Source organism: Podarcis filfolensis (assembly GCF_964270895.1).
Source record: "Podarcis filfolensis genome assembly, chromosome: 4".
NCBI classification, from domain to species: domain Eukaryota; kingdom Metazoa; phylum Chordata; class Lepidosauria; order Squamata; family Lacertidae; genus Podarcis; species Podarcis filfolensis.
The window spans coordinates 66,360,991-66,380,147 of record NC_139607.1 but is presented as its reverse complement, the minus strand read 5'-3'; the positions used below and the strand labels follow the sequence as shown (position 1 = coordinate 66,380,147).

The window sequence follows — 19,157 nt, the reverse complement described above, 5'->3', positions numbered from 1 at the left end:
AACATAAAGTTTGATCATCCTCAAACCCAAACCTTTTGCAAAGAAAGCACAAATTCATGATTGGGTGTGGCACAGAATAGAATTGGGGACTTACCTGAAAATGCATAATTGGCAGCTTTCTGTTAATGTGAATTCACTTATCAGGTTTTAGAGATTATTCAGAGCTTGCAAGTCCCATCATCTCTGGCTGCACGTAACATCCTTGTTCTCCACACTTACTACACTCTTCTGCTTCCTGCCATTTGTTAATTTCCCTTTCCCCAAAGTAGAAATTGGCAGTAAGAGATGCTAGAATTTCCAAGCTGAAGATCTCAAAAACCTATTGAGGCTTTTCAAGTGCTTGGCTTGAGCACTTCAACATCCCAATTTGATTAGTCTATTGACCTACTCAAGATAATCACCCACAGCTATTAGGTTCCATGGACTTTAAACTTGGAAACTTGGATCAGACATCGGATCTGTGCTATATTTGCTATTGCAGTTGGTTGCCATTCACACAGCAGTGGCTAGGACTTCACACAGCAATCCATTTTCCTTGGGAAGTCAAGCAACACTGGCGGTCCAGTACTGCCCATTTGGATTTTTCCAAACATTACCTACCTGCCTTTTGCTCAAGGTACTTTGTACCTGAGTACCTGACATTACTTAAGAAAAAAGGAGAAATATTAAAATTTAGACAATCAATTTCAAATCATACTTAATTTTGGCTTATTTTTGGTAGAGGAACTAGTAGTCATCCTCCCCTTGGTTATTACTCATCTTCAGCAAAGAATGATACAACAATGTTATATGAGAGATTTTAACCAACTACTGTTCTTTTACAGCTTGCCGACCAGGATTTTACAAAGCCTTTGCTGGTAATGTTAAGTGTGCCAAATGCCCGCCTCACAGTTCTACAAATGTGGAAGGTTCTACAAACTGCAAGTGTGAAAAGAATTACTTTCGCTCTGAGAGAGACCCTCCATCTATGGCTTGCACAAGTGAGTAACCTCAGTATAATAAAAAAGGATGCTTGTGTTTCAGTCTCTCCTGTAAGTATAGTAGTAGGAGTAGGAGTATTTATTACAATTTGTATACTGCCCTATATCCATAGATCTCAGGGCAGTTCACAACATAAAATTACAATATAAAAAACTCAAAATGCATAACAAAAATAAGAACAAAGACTACCCAATAATCCCCTGTTCTGCAACACATTTTAAAGGGCATCAGATGTCAATCAGCGAAAGGCCTAGTTAAAGAAGAACGTTTGTGTCTAGCACCTAAAGGTGCATAATGAAAGAAAGAAAAATCTATCTTTTGAAAATAAATTTATTATACTGTTGCACTGTAGTTGCTGATAAGATTCTCTCACTATGTTTGTGCATTTTGATTCCTGAACCAAATAGGTCATCTTTATTAATAGCTGCAGAAATGGTCTTTTACAACTTTACATCCTAATCTACTTTAAGCTTGGTTTCTGTCCTTTTTTGCTTATCTGACATTGCAGTGTGCCATCTACATAAGATTTTAGCAATGAGGAGGAGGAGCAACAAAGCTTGATATCTGTAATTTGTTTTGGAAAACTGATGATACTGCAGACCATAATCATCCTTAAATCATCTTCAGACATACACCTTGGGGATAACTAACTCAAGTGTGGGTTTCCTTGTGCCCTGTAACTAAGGGCCGCACAGAAACCCATACTTGAATATTTGTACAACCAATACTAGACTTCTCAGGCAGATGTTTCACAAAAGTGATTATGATCAGTAGCAAATGGTTTTAAATGCCTTTATAAAAGCAGTCCTAGTTTGTTAGTGCAAGAGACCATTAAAAGAAAAATATCTCTATGAAACGTCTTTGGAGAAATGAGGCAGATCATTAAAAAACATGATACCTACAGTTATCAAATGCATATCTGAGTGGCTTTATTGTCTTTGAATTCAAGCAGATGAAACAATCATCATTTTCTTCCCGTTACGTCTGTAGGACCACCTTCTGCTCCCAGAAATGTTATCTCCAACATCAATGAAACATCAGTCATCCTAGATTGGAGCTGGCCTTTGGACACTGGGGGCAGGAAAGATGTCACTTTCAACGTTGTCTGCAAGAAATGTGGAGGAACAGCAAAGCTGTGTGATCCGTGTAGTACTAATGTGAGATTCCTTCCACGTCAGATCGGCCTCACCAACACCACTGTGACTGTGGTGGACCTCCTGGCTCACACAAATTACACCTTTGAGATAGATGCAGTTAATGGCGTGTCAGATTTGAGCACCTTTGCAAGGCAATTTGCTGCAGTCATCATTACGACCAATCAAGCTGGTGAGTACCATTTTTTCATTGTTCTTCTGCTGTCTGAACCTGAGAAGTTTCCTCATTCTCCACATCCTCATCATCTTTCCTCCCTCAGAGCATCCCTCACCTTACTAACCAGCAGGTAGAACTAGTGGTTGTACTGATGGCAGGGAGAATGAAGGGATTTCTTCTTCTCCTCATTGTCCCCGCTACCTCTCCATTGGTATGGTATGCCACAGAGTATCTGCAGTGCATCAGGGGTATGTGGGCGGGAGGAGCTAATATTCTTTCCATTCTGCTTTCTGCTGCTGCTGCTCCCACCCTCATTTCTACTTGCTAGTAAATAAGTTTATTGGATGAGGGCCAATAGAATGAAAAAGGAATCCTGGCAAGCAGAGGCCTTGTACATTTCTCTATTCTGGGAAGTTGGCTTTTGTCTGTTCTGCGTGGGGCTTCACATCCTCTGAAGGAACAGGTTTGTGTTCTGGGGTTACTTATTGATTCATCTTTTGTCAAGTGGATTCAGCTGCTTGTAAGAGGTTCTACCAGATTCAACAGAATGCCAACTTCAGCTGTTCATGAACAACGGTGATCTGAGCACAGTGGCCATGCACAGGGAACCTCAAGGCTTGGCTACCACAGTGTTGTTTAGTCATTTAGTCGTGTCCGACTCTTCGTGACCCCATGGACCAGGGCACACCAGGCATTCCTGTCTTCCACTGCCTCCCGCAGTTTGGTCTACCACAGTAGATCCCATATAGTTGTCCATGAGGTTAGTCCAGGAGCTATGTGCCTTGGGTCTGCCAATAGTAGTCTTTCAGTGTTGTGTCCACCTTAATGCAGAATTCATAACTGTTTGAAATAGGGCATTGGCCAACAATCTATTCTTTTAGATGCATTTTCAAAACTTTTTTATTTACCAACACGTTTTCTGAATACAATTCTTAGTTATTTTCTGCAGATTGTCTACTAATGTAGTGCTGTTACTTTAACTGTATCACTTTTGGTTTCCTGTACATCATGCCACTATAATGTGCATTGTTCATAAATCTTTTAAAAATCTTTAAAATCTTTAAAATTAATTTTAAATTATAAACCTTTTGAAATTAATAAATAAAGGGAAGCCTAGGGAGGATGTTTTGGGCAGTGGTCAACTGCCAAGGAGGAAGGGGCTCCTTTTGTTTTTGTTGAGTTTATGTCACAGGCTCTGAAAATGAACTGCAGTTGTTTCCAATTTTTGAGTAAAGAATTAAATTCGTTTCCAAGTCAGTCCAACGAGTTCTGCAGATGTTTGCCCTTCCCTAGTTACAACTGCTGTTCTTACCTTTTAGCTTTCATATTTGTTTGGAGTGCGTTTGTGTGTGTATTTTCTGTCTGTCTTTATAAGAAGTAGGTCTACATGTCCATAATGTTTGGGTGTTTTTATGGTCAAACAACACAATCCTGCCTCAGGGAGTGGGATCTTGCAGAAACGCAGCATAAGGTCAGGGACAAGCAGAACCTCCCCTGCCATTAGTTGATGAGAGGTGGTGGAGACATGTACCCTTTTTCTGTTTCTGTTGAAATTCCAATCACCTGGCAGGCATAGAGGCAAATTTCAGCCCCTCCATCATCACTGTATCCATCTGAGAGCCAACAAGAGGTGAAGAAGGCATGTGGGCTTTCTTTGCCAAGCAGCTAAAGCCAACTATCTGGTGTGAGGTAGTGTTTTCTCTTTTCCTGCATCATAAGTACTAGGGACACTTTCTTCATTAGTTTAGCTTCTGTAGCATAAGTTGAGATGCTATGAATATACTGTAGTGAAAGCAAACAGAAACAGATTTCCAATTGTTGGGTAGTTTTATTATCAAGGGATTTGGCAGAATTAGTATTAGGATTAACTCCCAATCTCCAGTCAGCAGTGTCAAATAACGCTTTAGTCTGTTGGCACAGAAAGAATGTGTTTTATTAATAAAATCAGATTTTAATGAAAGACTCAAAGCAGTAATCTCCAATATAAATTACAGTGGTCATGTAAGTGATTAATTTTGATATAATAGAAGTGGAGGAAATTAAGTGCTTTGATGTTAGACATATAAAATACTAACACTGGCACTACAAAGATTTAATAATATTATGGATTATATTTTCTGTTCCTCCATGTTTCCTGCTCTCCCCAAATCCTGATCACCAGCAGCATTACATGAATATTGCTTTAAAGTGCTGGTGCTGTGATTTATGGCATTCAGCTGGCCTTAGAGAGGCCCATTCATGCCTATGGGATTTTCTGTACATGAACAAGGAATGAATGAGAGTATAATTTTCACTGTGGAAAGTTTTGCTTGCAATAGATAGGTCTCTAGTAAGTATTGTTTGTTCACGTACAGAAGACTAAACTTGAAATTTCTTTGGTTGTTTTTAAATTTCACAATTATCTTGGTGGGAAGCTGTTTCTGTATGCTGCTTCTGTGGATAGTTTGTGTATGAGCAGTTTTGCCTAGTGGCAACGGATGAAGGAGGGAAGGAAGGAGGAGTTGAGAGGTGACTTTTGCTGCAGCAATGCACATGAGTTAGTGAAGGGAGACCTGAGCTTCCTTCATGTTCCTATCCTACAGTTAACATGGAAAGTTGTATATCCTAGTGGAACACATGCTACCATGTTTCCGTTTTTCAATTTGCACTGGCACATATGCAATTATAGAAGTACAGTGTTTCGTAAATGAACTCCATCTTCTGACTGCAATGAAAGACATTTGGGGAATTGTACCTATATACTACTTAAGGCTAACTCAGATGTACTTCTCTGCCCAAAGCAGTGGCAGTTTTTTTCTGCTGATGTCTGCGTTGATGTGCAGCCACGGAGAAAACACACAGAACGGTTGGATGACGTGGTTACTCCTTTTTCAGGCTTGTCAGCTTCTGGGGATGGGTATTGGACCAGTGCCAGATTTACATATAAGCTAAACAAGCTGTAGCTTAGGACCCCACTCTCTTGGGGGCCCCCAAAAAAAACTGAAAGGGAAAAAACTGGATCTACATTTCCAAAATATAAGATAAAAAGACTAATAAAATAAAACCTACATACAGCCACAGTGTTTTGTATTGTGTATGGACCTATTAGGTCCATAAATTACCATATAGCATGTATTCAACACACACACAAAAAATACCAGCGACAATTTGCTGTTGACAAAGGACAGCTGGACATATAAAGGGCTCCATTACCTTCAGTAACTCAGGGCCTCATCAAACCTAAATCCAGCCCTAGTATTGGACTGGTGTGGGGAGTAACCATGCCATTCTCTGACATGGCTCCACACTTCAAACATTGTCCAAGCAAAACAGGACACAAAGAATCAGAAGAAGTTCAGAAAGCCACGTTCTTAATCCATCATTTTATTCCTTGGATCACATGTGCTCGTTGACATAGAGTCTAGAACAGTTTGCCTTGCACAACTGCAGTATTGCAATACTTTTAGGTGGGTTTTGTTGTCAACTGCCTCATGGAAAGAGTTACACGTTCTGCTTCTATTAGCTCATATGATCAGGCTTCTACCACTATATTATAATGCTAAGACCCAGACTTATAACGGTAGTTATCAGCCATGCTAAAGGGAACAAGACTTCATCTCAACCCACAATAATATGTTTTCACACAGATGTTATCTAATAACACCAATCAACCCTGCTTAGGACGGGTCACTGACTGCCACAGGAGAATTATATGAAATCCACAATCCCCTGAGGCAAGGTGCTAATTATGAATGTGTCATGGAGAGAGATGGACAGCTGTGCCACTCTGACAAGCTGATATGCAGATTTATCTAGTCTGCTTGGTCAATGTTTAGTTCGCAGATAGGTTTTCAGATCAGATTTTGGGTCCTTTATTATTTTAAGAACCTCAACTTGTTTAATTGGCTGTATTTTGGTTATAGTTATCTGTACCTTTTGGTAAATGACTGGAACTGTATAAATCTCTTAAATCAAGACTAGGATAGCAGTGGACCACAACTCTCTCTCTTTCAAGATTGTAATAGGGGAGCAATATTCTGACATAAAATAAAAAGTGTAAATATACCTTCCTACAGTATATTCAGTATCCACTGTATTCTTCAATACTAGACAGCAAAGAATAGGGGAAAAAACAAAAAATAATTTCTGCTATGCGAGGCTAGTAGTTCTCAAACGAAAAGTCGAGACAAATAAGATATAAAGGGTGTGCAGTGACCACAAGATTTGTCTTGCATCTGTAGCATTTGGAAGCAGTCCAATCTGTTTCAGATATGTTCTGTGTCATTCCAATTTCATTCATTATTTGGGTCTGAATCTGATCTGTTAAAAATCCAAAGCTTTGTTTCAACTCCATTTACTGTAATGGAGAATATGAAAACAGCTCTTGTATTTTTTCACTTTCTACAAAAATGGGTAAGATCTTTAGGCAAAGAATCCCCTCAAGAATGGCTGAAGCCTGCCAAATTTCAGGCAGATCCATCCAGGTACTTTCATGTAGAGAACATTTAATGTTTTGTTTATTAAAAAGGAAAAAGACTATATAGTTCCAGGGGATTTCATGCTAGGTGATTTTTACCTTCATTAGAGAAAACTATTTTTTCTTTCTTTTAAACTGTTTTTTAGGGGAAAGAATTATGCCACCCAATAGTCTAATTCCACTTCTTTACACCCTGCTCTCACAGCCAAAACTCAGAGAAGAATGATAACCCATGAGAAGAACAACTGTTTATTTAGATCAACATCCCTGCTCCAAATCACTGCGATTGGAGTAGCCTCAGAAAATAATTGTGTGATTAAAAGCTAGCCTTGTCCATCAAGACCCAAAGTTTCCCATTCATCTCTCCACTTCCTCTCCTCTCTTCTTCACTTGCTCTCCTCTTGAACTCTAAATGTTTCCTTAGACTGCTTAGTTTCATTTTTCAGAAAAGAAAAGGGGGCATTTAACTTTGTGCTGGTGAAGGTTGGTAGGGTGAGACATAGAACAGTGGGAAGAATAGTGTGTGCTTGGAAAGGAATTTGAGACAGAAACGGGTAGTTTGTTGCTTGAATCGAAGTCCAAATTGTGTCTCTCATGCTCCCCACTAGGGTCAACCCTCTAAAAAGCCTTACTGTAGCATTCAGACATCAATTCCTTCCATAAACGATCACCCATGTGAAGCAGCCTGACCCTGGAAGCATGAATAAGACTGTCCCAGTTGTGGAGAACTGAAGTGGTTTGGGGTTGGGGAGGCGAGAGATGAGAACGAGTGAAAGAGAATGTGTGGCAGGTCCTTAAACACAATTATCTTAATTTTTTAATATGCCTGCCTAGTGTTAATTTTGTGATGGTGGGTTATATTGTATATTTGATTTTAGTTAACTCTAAATTTCTGAGATTTGATGAGCTACAAAGGAAGGAAGGAGAAAATTTGTAAATACCTTTCAATAGCCAGTTCATCTGTGATTGTCCCCTTGTAATCTGGATTTTGTAGGCTGATTTAAGAGTGGGAATTGACCAAGGCCTCTTTCAGCTCAGGGGTTGGGAATCTGTATCCCTCCAGATGTGGTTGGGCTGCAGTTCCCTTCATCCCTAGCCATTAGCTAGGATGGCTGGGGCTGATCCGAGATTGAGCCCCTCAACATCTGGAGGGCCACAAGTTCCCCACTCTTGATTTATGAACTCAGCTCTGATTAAATTTGTAATTTCTCATTACTTGGTAACAAGCAGCTTATTTGTGAGCTGTAATCATCAAAAGGCAATAGTGTTTGAGGCAATATGAAAGTCCTGCCTGTGACCTATTCACACATGCAAGCCATTAGTTGATATTCCTTCCCTCATGCGTACTTGAAACAGCACATCTATTATTTAAATTACAGCCAAATTTCAAATAAATTATAATTAGTTGGACTTAAGCTCACTTAAATTTATCTGGATTGTACCCATTGCCTAAAATAAGACCCCATTCAACCTAACTGAATCAATTGGAATTAATAATATATGCAGAAATGGGGCTGTTTGGTTTCGTCTTCAACAGCTCCCCTGCCCTTTAGCCATAATCCGATCTTAAAATGTTGACAAGTCACCATCCCATACTGGTATTATAGCTGCATAAAATCAAAAGCACAGTGGCATTGTTCTGTGTAGTGAACTAGATGCATTGCCTTCAGATTCCCACATAGCTGAGAGCTTTCAACTACTAGGAAGTTCCTTATTCTGAAAGATATCCAGCAGCTGGATGTATAATAAGCTTCACAAGAGCAGTGCTGTGAACCACCCTAGATAAGATTTAGGAACCTGCTGAAGCAAAGATCTCAGTGCATAATCCTTACACTCCAAACAAGGGTGATCACACTGTCTTTCACCATTGATCTTTAAGATGTCAGAAGCTGACTCTGGATTTTAGAGGAGGTGAAGTTAAGAAGGCTGGCAGGGGAGGAGAATAATTTAACTGTACAGTATTCATACAGCTGGCATCAGGATCTCTCCATCAACCACCATGAGGCTTTCTCAACAGGAATGACAAAGCAGCATAAAAGCTTCTGTTTTGTGCATGAAACTGAAAAACTGAACATGTTTACTCCAGAAAAACCATTACAAAAGCATACATGATTTTTACCTCTCCATCTGGGAAAGCCACAGCCCCATAATTTGTGGTTCCTGAAATGAATATCTTGTGCAGTCTGTTACTTTTCAAGTGGACTTCGCGTATCCTTGATTTATCACACACATGTTAAACATATGAGGAACACGTTAGTTTCGCTCACTTTGTATCTCTATTAAAAGGAGACAGACAGACAACAACACATGAAAGAGTGAAACAAGCCAAAGTTTAATATGCATTTTAAAGTACCAGTGAAAAATAACCGCCACTGATTGTTCTTACAGATAAAGTTGTTAGATAGGAATAGTTTGTCTCTGACGTGAAAGTTAGGGGCATTTTGTGTTCCTTGCTGTCTTTTCCGCCTTGCTTTCTTTTATCTCCTTTTATGTTTGCAGACCCTCTAGACAGGGTCTTCAACCCAATAAATTTTAGGGCATATGTTCCATACACCTAATGCACACATTAAGGACCAGGGCAGGCCCTGTCTTAAGTATTAAATTTTAAAATGCTTGAAATCGTGCTTCATAAAACTGTTGTCTAAACAAAGCTCTTCAACAGGATAGGTACTAAAGTTAGTTTTATTTTGGCAAATTCCACTTGCTCTCCATTTGAGATTTCCACCAAATAAGGATTTTTTTTTTCTTGATGTACATATCTATATATGATTTTCTTGTTCAAATTCTGCCATTTCCCTAGAACATTTGCCTACATCAGTGAATAAGATTTGTGCTTGATCAAGAAGCCATTTGAATCACTACAGTCTTGGAATTTGGCCTTGAGGGAAACTTAGAAGCTCAATCTCTGCTATCTGCTAAAAAAAATGATTTCTGTGGAGTTCAACAGTCATGCTCATTGCTGTAGAATCATAATGCATTTCATAATTCTTTAGCTCATTCACACACTGTTTCTGAGAAAATGCAATTAATAATAATAATAATAATAATAATAATAATAATAATAATAATAATTTTATTTATTTCCCACCCATCTGGCTGGGATTCCCCAGCCAGCTTACAGCATATATAAAAATATAAAACTTATATAAATATATAAAACTTACAGCATATATAAAAATACAACGAAACATCAAACATTAAAAAACACAATATCCTATACAGTGGTACCTCGGGTAACAGACGTTTCAGGTTATGTGTTTTCAGGTTACAGACGCGCCGAAACCTGGAAGTACCAGAACGGGTTACTTCTGGGTTTCGGTGCTCGCTCATGCACAGAAGCGCTGAATCGCATGACGCACATGTGCAGACGCGGCGCTGCGGGTTGCGAACACTGTGGGTTGCGAATGTGCCTCCCGCATGGATCACGTTCGCAACCCAAGGTTCCACTGTACAGGCAAAACCCCCCCAATAAATCAATAGAAACCAATAATAACAACAACAATAATAAACAGTTTTAAGTTATACCAAACATTATTCTTTCTATAACAAAGCCTGACCCTCATCTCCCCTTCTTCCAGTATAGCATGGATTCTGGGGAAAGAAGTAGTCAAGAAAAAAAATGCACCAGTTCTTAATGAGAGGATGTTTATAGAAATCATTGGGCCAGATGTTCCACCTGTGCCATTTCACTTGTCAGATAAACAAATAGGAAACTGGTGGATAGTGGCCAAAATTGTATGAGCTCAATTGCAAAATGTCTCCTTGTTATAAAAGGAAAGGTTTGTCTTTTGAGAAAAGTCATTGTTTCTGAAAGGTGTTTGACTGAGATAAAGAGAATATAATCATCTATTTGTTCACAAAGAAATAGCAGCAAGACAAGTTTCATCCAAAATCCCCATCCTTCAGGCATGTCTTATGTAATCTACAGGGACCACCACATAAAGGTGAGAATGTAGACCGTTCTTCATGACTTGCCCTCTTCAGTGATGTTCCCAATAGGGAACCTATCAGAGTTAGTTAACATTGTAATTATTTTGCTTGTGCTATCAGTCATCTGCGAACCGAGCTGTGAGACATCCCTTCCCAAGATGTTTCATACTGGTCACTGAAGACTTGCCAAAAAGCAGTAGTTTTTGACAGTGTTTTTCCAACCAAACAAAAGCAGGCATACTGAAGTAGAATAGTCAAATTTTCAGATTTCCCTCAGCAAAATAACTTTAAGATTGCAAGAATACTGTAATTAAAATGTACATTTGCATGATAAACTGCAGTATTGTTCGTTCAAAGGTTATATGCAATAGGTCTAAAAAATGTGGAGGCCCAGTGGAATAGGGCATAAGTCTCTGTGTAAAGGGCATTTAGAGTATCCATACAAGGCCATTCTGTGCGCTCTGGCACTCGTCAGGTTGTCCTGTTGAGCCAGAAGCGGTATAGTCATGCTGTCTGTCTGTGGACAAACAGGAAAGCTGTCTGTAGACAAATACCAGCTCCCTCGGCCTGAATCGAGATGAACACGACACCCCATAGTCACCTTTGACTGGGCTTAACAGTCCATGGGTCCTTTACCTACAAGGAAATACATAATTAGTAAGGTCACCAGTTTAGAAGTCATTTGAAAACTAAAAGTTCTTTTGCTTTAAAGCCTTGTGAAAGAGTTGTGATAGTTTTTATTTTAAACACTGTTATATTTTATTCATTCATATGGAATTTAACAGCAGTTTATGCATTCAGAAACAGAGAGTTGGATCTAGACGAAGGTTACATTCAGACATAAGGATCATTGCTTTAGTTTTTCTGGTTCTGTCCCAGTTTCCAACATTCCTTTTACACCGCAGCACCTGTTAAATTATGGAGCTATGGGTTTTTTAATCAAAAAACCACCCATGTTGCATTAAATTTTAGTTGCACCAGTCGGTGTGATGTGACACAACAAGGAATGTCATTGGAATTGTCACCCCCACACCCTTTCTGTGCATTCACTCTATTGTTCCCCCATTATTTACTGTACAGTATGCTAGAATACCACCTAAAATTTCATTACATGAGCAGCGGGGGCCTGATCCATGAAAACTGCAGCAAATTTCAAGGGTTACAACAGATTATTTTCTGGTAACAACACATTTATTAGCTTTGAACTGTCACCAGATTCTGCTTGATTTCCAGAGGTGCATTTTATGTGAAAATTAACAGGTAAGGAAACATCTGGAAGATGGAATAATTTCATGTTTGAATGCAGCCTAAGTTAGTTGCATTGAACTCATTGTGAAGTGAAATTGTGACTAACGTTCATTTCAGTGGGACCTAATCTCAAATAGCTTAGTCTGGATCCAAGACAGAATCCACCTAATTACCCAATAAAAATCACCCCATGTCGTAATGTAAAACAATACAATAAACCAGCACATACTGACACTTAAACAGTACCTAAGACATAAGAATGAAATGTAGCAGCCGGTAATCAACAGTTCCCAAAGGCTTTCTGAATGGGATTTTTTTAAAAAACCAAGCTCTGAAAGGACTTAAGGGAGAAGGTGCAACTGACCTTTCTTGGAAACAAGTCCTAGAGCATCAGGGTTGCTAGAGTTTTCTGTTAGCTGAGGCTAAACTAGGCCACCTCCCAGCAAGTGGTATCATCTTAAAAGATGGTCCTGGTTGCAGACGGGCCCTCGATCCAGTTCCCCTCACCCTGGCGTGGGCGGAGTAATACCCTCACGCCAGGGTGGCACCACGATCACCCCAGGCCTATTGGCCAATCGTTTTGAGTAGGGTGATCGTGGGTGAGGGGTATAAAAGCAGCAGTATGACGTGTGCCAAGCAGCTGCTTCGTGTTGCTGAACACCCGCCCACCCTCCCTTTTGTTTTTAGGTGTCCTCTGCCCTTGCTTTGGACTTCGGTTGGTTGCCCATCTTAGGATGGGGACTGGGTAAGAATTTTTCCATTTGGCAGATTGGCATTAGCCTTTTGGTTTTCATCTACCTCTTAGCAATTGTTACAACTTTGTAAGGTTTGGCGGTTTGGCATTGGCTTATTGTTGAGTGGAGGTCGGCCATCGCCTGCCCCTCCATTGTTCAAGGGTATTCCATTAAACGAATCCAGGGTCTAGATCCTGTCTGAAGTCCGCTTGAGGGGCTAGGGCCTACCAGGCGTCTGGGAGCACCGGGGGAGATGCAGACGGGTTCCCCCGAAGCAGCTCCCCCTTTTCGTGGTTTACCCTTACTGACTTTCTGCAAAGAGGGCAGGAGTCCGATATAGTCTTTTTACAATGCCTAAGCCAATACCGCTCACATTTGATGTAATCAATAAAGTTGTAGCCTAAATTTTGCCCATTCACTTTAAACCAAAATTCTGCCTCAGTGTGAATTTCTTTACTCCTAATGGGGGGTTTGGCTTGAGGGTCTTGACACACAATGACCAGGGCTTCATCCAAAGCACACAAATGCTGAGCGGAGACAAGAGCACAAACCGGTCAACTGCAATTAATGTTGCACTGTTTTAGTGTTGTTAGCCGCCCTGAGCCTGGCTTCGGCTGGGGAGGGCGGGATATAAATAAATAAAATATTATTATTATTATTAATCCTGTGAGCCCAGAATGAAGCTTCAACATATCTTCCTAAATTCTTCTAACTCTTCTACCTCATTTCTTTGGGCTTCAGTGATGGGGATCTGAATTCAGAAATCAGATTCCCACTATTGCATGTTTTTTTACATTTTGTGGCACCACTAGGGAACAAACTTTCTCCTGGATATGTGATGCATTCTGCTATGCTTTAGATAAAACTGCAGTGGTAAGATGGTCATGGAGTCCACCTAGTCCTCCAAGAAAGCTAAACAGGTTTGTGGACACTACACTCCAGCCTATCTAAATATTTGAAGCCCATACTGGATGTTAACCACCATAGTACACTGCAGGGATGAAAATTTTGGGTTCTACCATGGTGGTGAGAAAGAAACCAAACAGGTTTTTCATGTGCCACTTTGTACCTGGTTTTAGATACTCCTCTCATTTCCAATTTAATGGTCCAGAATCATTCTGAGAGCATTGGGCAGCTGCATGCATATGAATCTTTGTGATGCCTATAGAAAGTCTACAGTCTCAACAGAACAGTTAGTAACCGTTAGGAAGCGGTAACTACTGAGTGCAGTGTATGCACATTGCAGGCATGGCTTTTGCCATGTGTTCATCTGGAGCCCAGTTATTCATGTAACAAATACTAACACAGCACATAGCGTTTAAATCAATAAGGAAATTTATGTCTCACTGCTACTAAGCTAAAGGAAGATGCATGATATGCTTAGGGATTATTTTCTCTAGCAAATCAATTTTAGCAAGGTAAATCTAAAATTATTGTCAGGGGTTTAAGAAGCTTCATGCTCTTTATGTTTTGCATCTTAAACACTTACAAGAATGAGCTTTTTCACTCCCAGACTTGCTTTCATTGCCTCCAAAATCTATGTAACAGATAAAGAATATTTATTTATTTATCCTTTAACAGTTTGCTGCCGCTTAAGAGTTTCCCATGTTGGAACAATCAAGCCTTTGGCTTTTATATTCAGTGAAGGTTTTGCTGTTATTTCTTTGATACTGCTGGTGTATATGCTTTAATGTTTGACTGTTTATGGTTTTGGATTTAGTTATTATATACGGAATGATGTTATTGATTGACTGACTGAGTAAATTTCGTACCAATATCCATGTCTGCTTAAGATTTTAAGGCATCTCTTAAATATATATTTTTAAGCTGATAGCCCTATGCAGTTGTTTAAAATGTTTCTTGAGTAGGGTTGGGGGAGAAATTCTGTTCATGCATCATTTGAAGCCAAATCTATCAATTTTTACTTTTGCAAAAAAATAAATAAACCGTTAACTGCAACACAGGTGACCTTTGAAATTGGCACTTCTCCGAATTCTGCTATGTAGTTCATGAACCAGTCTTTACAAAATTGCATCTGTTCGGGAAAAGTGTCCATAAAAATGAATATACTGATGGAAATAATGAAAAAATGCATTACATTAGGGAAAACTTCTTTAAAAAATGTGCACATTAATAAAAACTACATATAAAAATGTGTTTATTATGGGAAATTTGCACTAAAATGCTGATGGATTTTTAAGAGAATAATAATAATAATAATAATAATCACACAGTGCAGCAAAATATGGAGAAATGAATTGAAGACTGGAAAAATGAGAAACTGAGAGAACAAAATCCCTATCCTTGAGTAGCCAACCATTTTAATGATTGCTTCAAATTTGTTTATGTTGATATTTTGCTAGAGGCAGTATATAAATATGTATATGTATAAACAAGTGAATCTCCTATACGTCAGTACCCACAGCAGATATGCAGAGTTATCAGGTCTTGAAAAAATTTCTGATGCTTGGATAGTGTGGGAGGCAACTCAGTAGCAGAATCTAGTCGTTTCTTGTGGGTCCTGGGAAAGATCTGAGTGTATAAATTACCTGGTCACACAAATAGTTCTGCTATTGCAGAGGTGGAGTCTGATTAATAAAGGTCAGCATGTTTACTCTAATCAAGATTTCACTTTTCCATTCACATGGTGTGGCATATATCAACTATGTGCAACGTTGTTGTGGCTTCAGTAACTGGAGGAGCTGTTGGGGGGGTCAAAAACAGCTATATTTCTGAAAAAATCACAATCAACTCACTAACATTATTTGTGACTCATAGAGAGATGTATATAAGTAAACTGTAAAAAGTGATTACAATAATTTGGGAGCAATCACTGTCATCAGGATTGTTAGCCTTGTCTCATCAACACTATATTGATTGACTTTATAGTATTATTAGTGGTGATGCGAAATCATAACTTTTAATGATTTGTTAATTACTCATAAATATGGATGGCACTTATCTTAGCATAAGCTTGTTATGCTTGGAAAATGCAAACTAAAATGTTAAAGGGTACAAATTAGAAGAATGTAAAGAAGAACTAGTAGGAAGTTATACATGACATAGGTCTCTGCATTTCAAAACAGCCTGACTATTATTATATCTATCTTTTAACAGCAGCCTGTACTTCTGATTGTGCAATTACTAGTGAGTAGATGTTATAATCCAGATCCATTTGTGTTGCTTAATGCTTGTCAGTTATTATAATTCTTGTATTCTGAGCTATGCACGAAATTCTTGGACCAGTCCTTGCTGGTCTTGCCACAGTTGAGTTTTAAACGTGGTGCTTTTTCAGTCATAGGGACTGTTACTGAAAGATCAGCAAGGAAGGCTTCAGCCATGTGAAGTTGCTTCTCCTAGGTGCATGGTTCCTCTTGGGGACACAGAGGCCATTGAGACCTGTCACAAGATTTAGTCATTGTATATGGGAAGCTGGAGCTGCTTGCATAATGCTGAACTTCTACTGGTGTGTGTGTGTGTGCATGTGTGCGTGCATGTTCTGTTGTGTTTGTCGGAAGTGCCCAGATTAAGAGCAGCTTTATCCATTCAGGCAACAACAGAGCTGCTGTCAAAATCCATTTCAAGCAATAGAAGCTGCTGCACCATATGTTCATCCTGCATCACTCCAGTAACGCCAAAGCACCTGAACCATGTAGAAGGAGCACATGCTGTGAGTGATGTTTGCTGGCAAAGTCCCTTTAAAAACACTGATGGAGTCCAGGGAGAAAATAAAGCCTAATAACACTTTCCTGAGGAAAACAGAGCAGAACACAGAATGTAATTTCAGGAGAAAGGAACAGAGGTTCAGGAATTGTGGATAGCAAGGAGATATTCAACCAAACATTCAGGGGAGAACTCCCTCAGAAGTACGTAGCCAATCACAGCACATGTTGCGTCAGCAAGATTTCTACAACTTTGCCTGGTTGCTAAGCAACATCTGCACCGCTTCTACCTTCTTGGTTAGCTGACTTACTGATGACATAATTCACCCTCAAGTTACAAACAAAATTATTTCTACTGTTGCACATCCAACAATGCTGTCATAGAAATGAGCTACAGTAGGGGCTCCTCCTATAGATATTCATTACCTTATTGTGCACAAACAAGACCCTTCAGGCCCCTGTGTCTTGTGACAGACATTCCAACTGCATGAAAACATTTTTGGGCAGCAACTATGCCACTACTTATATGCATGAAGCTAAACTTCGTCTGGAGGCGCTCTCACACTTCTCTGGTTTAAATGAATCTAGAATCAGCTTTTAATTTTAATTTTAATTCCAATCACCCTAATTAAGGGTTGACCATGTTTATGACTAAAACCTGTATTTGAAAATGATGGTGGTGATTTTATGATGATGAATTCTCAGAAAGCTGTAATTTGGAAAAAAAAACAACTATGTTTTTTTTGGGTCAGTAAAATTATATGAGCCGAGCAAAGCTAGGGAAAAAGAAGTCTCAATGAAATCAATGGAGTAACTTTGTCATAACTTGAGTTCCAGTTGATGTCTATGAGAACTCTATTCAAGTAACCTGGACTGTTTCTAACCCATTATGAGTATTCAGTTGTATTATAAACAATACAACTACCATTTGTTTGAGCAGATTTGGAATAAAATTCCAGGCTGATCTTCTAATAATGTGAATATTCACCTTATCTGCTATTTTCAAATGAAAGCTGGCATGCATTTACTTCTTACATGTCATCTTCATTGGGTAATTTGTTTTCCATTTTTCTAGTGTCCTGCCATATTACCAGGATACCCAGCATGAACCATGGGCTCACTGAATGAGCTGTTTAAACATCTAGTAGAACATTTAATTTTATAGTTAAAGGTCACAAGCTTTTGGGGCCAGTGGGCTTATTTACTATTTAAAGAAAGCGCCATGGATGCCAGTCACAAAATGGCTGCCATGAGGGCATGGCATACAAAAAAAAATGATGCTGATGGTCAGGGGTGGAAATATCACAAAGTGGCTGTTATGGGGTGTGGCATGACACAAAATGGCTACTATTGGGACATAGCATAATGACTTCAATGTAGAAGAGACTGACCCAGTGCTAACAGAATATTAGTGGAATTGGAAAAAGTATGTTATATATTCTTGATTTGTGAAGGGATATTTATTGGGACCCGTCTCTGGCATGAGAGTCTCTGGGTGTCACATTTATGATCCCTGCCCTGATGGGACCATACGAAGGAGAGAATTTGAATATGAACAATAAAATGTTTCACCACATTGCATTTTGGTACTTGTGTTTCTTCATTATGTCAGCAAAATTACCTGTGCCTTGATAAATGAATTGTGCTTTAGTGGTGTCTTTAAAAAAAAAGCTAATGTTTGCTTAAGCCCTGTAGAAAATTGTTAAGGATGTGGGAGAAATTTGAAGTGGACTGGGATAGGGGAACCACAGAGAATGTCACAGAAAAGTGTATGTTCAACAGTACACCGATGGTTATTATTATTATTAGCATTGGACCTCTTGGGACTCCTTGCCCATAATGTACTCCAGTCCTGTCATATGCCTGGAATATGAAAAAATTATCAATGAGCTGCAGAATCTGGTACTAATAACACCGCAACATCATAATAAATAGGCTGAGGACTTTTTTTTGCTTTACTTTTTAATATATCAAATGTATTTCATTGCTTACATTATAGTAGCAGATTAGAAACATCTGCTCATTTGCCACTAGTCTTCTAGCAATAGAAAGCCTAACTCGCTTTCCTTCAGGCTATCCTGCTTCAAGGCTTGGGTAAGAAGTCTATAATCCAGCTGTTGAGTGTTGATACGGATCCAGGTTTATACTCAGGAGCCCTTCAAATGGAAACACCACCTCCTTGCCAAGGATTAGAACAGTGATAAACTCCATTTGCTTTCTTTTTTCTTCTTCTCCACTCTAGCTCCGTCCCCTATTACAATAATTAGAAAAGACCGGACATCCAGGAACAGTGTCTCTCTCTCTTGGCAAGAGCCTGAACATCCTAATGGGATCATCTTGGACTATGAAGTCAAGTACTACGAAAAGGTGGGAAAGCACAGCAAAGATGGCAGGGGGTGGGCTTGGCCGATTCAGTTGGGTTATGGGAAGAGTAAGATAAGAAACTGAAAAGAAGTTGAAAGCTGTGTAAAAATGCTCTTTCGCATTCATATCCAAATTCTTCAAAATAAGCTTAGCTGTCCGAACCATGAACAAAAATACAGAACAACATTTACATTCTGTTGATGTATCATATTAATGTTAATGTTTTCAGTGGCTGCATTTAATATTAGATTGGATTATTATTATTTATTTAGGCTTTTTTGTATAAATACGTAGACTACATCAGTTTAAGAAGGTTACATAAGCATCTCAACTGTCCTTTAAAATTCCACTTACACAGTACATTTAAGAAATGGAATTCTTGTTTGTTTTATACACTTGTGATATCAATGTAAAATAATTGAATTTGCGTGAGTTTCAATATTTTTCCAAAAAGATATTATATCACTCAAT

General features: G+C 39.0%; 1 protein-coding gene across 6 annotated transcripts in view; it reads left to right on the top strand.

The window, feature by feature from the left end:
- EPHA3 (EPH receptor A3) overlaps positions 1–19,157 on the top strand; it is a 213,776-nt gene that overhangs the window by 139,512 nt on the left and 55,107 nt on the right. For 3 of the 6 annotated variants that reach the window (XM_083611511.1, XM_083611510.1, XM_083611514.1), the window contains 4 exons: positions 825–980; positions 1,972–2,307; positions 15,778–15,807; positions 18,565–18,689. In XM_083611511.1, coding sequence (XP_083467637.1) covers positions 825–980; positions 1,972–2,307; positions 15,778–15,807; positions 18,565–18,689 — 647 coding nt within the window. The remainder of the gene's footprint in view (positions 1–824; positions 981–1,971; positions 2,308–15,777; positions 15,808–18,564; positions 18,690–19,157) is intronic. The other 3 variants (XM_083611513.1, XM_083611512.1, XM_083611515.1) reach the window with 1 other exon arrangement.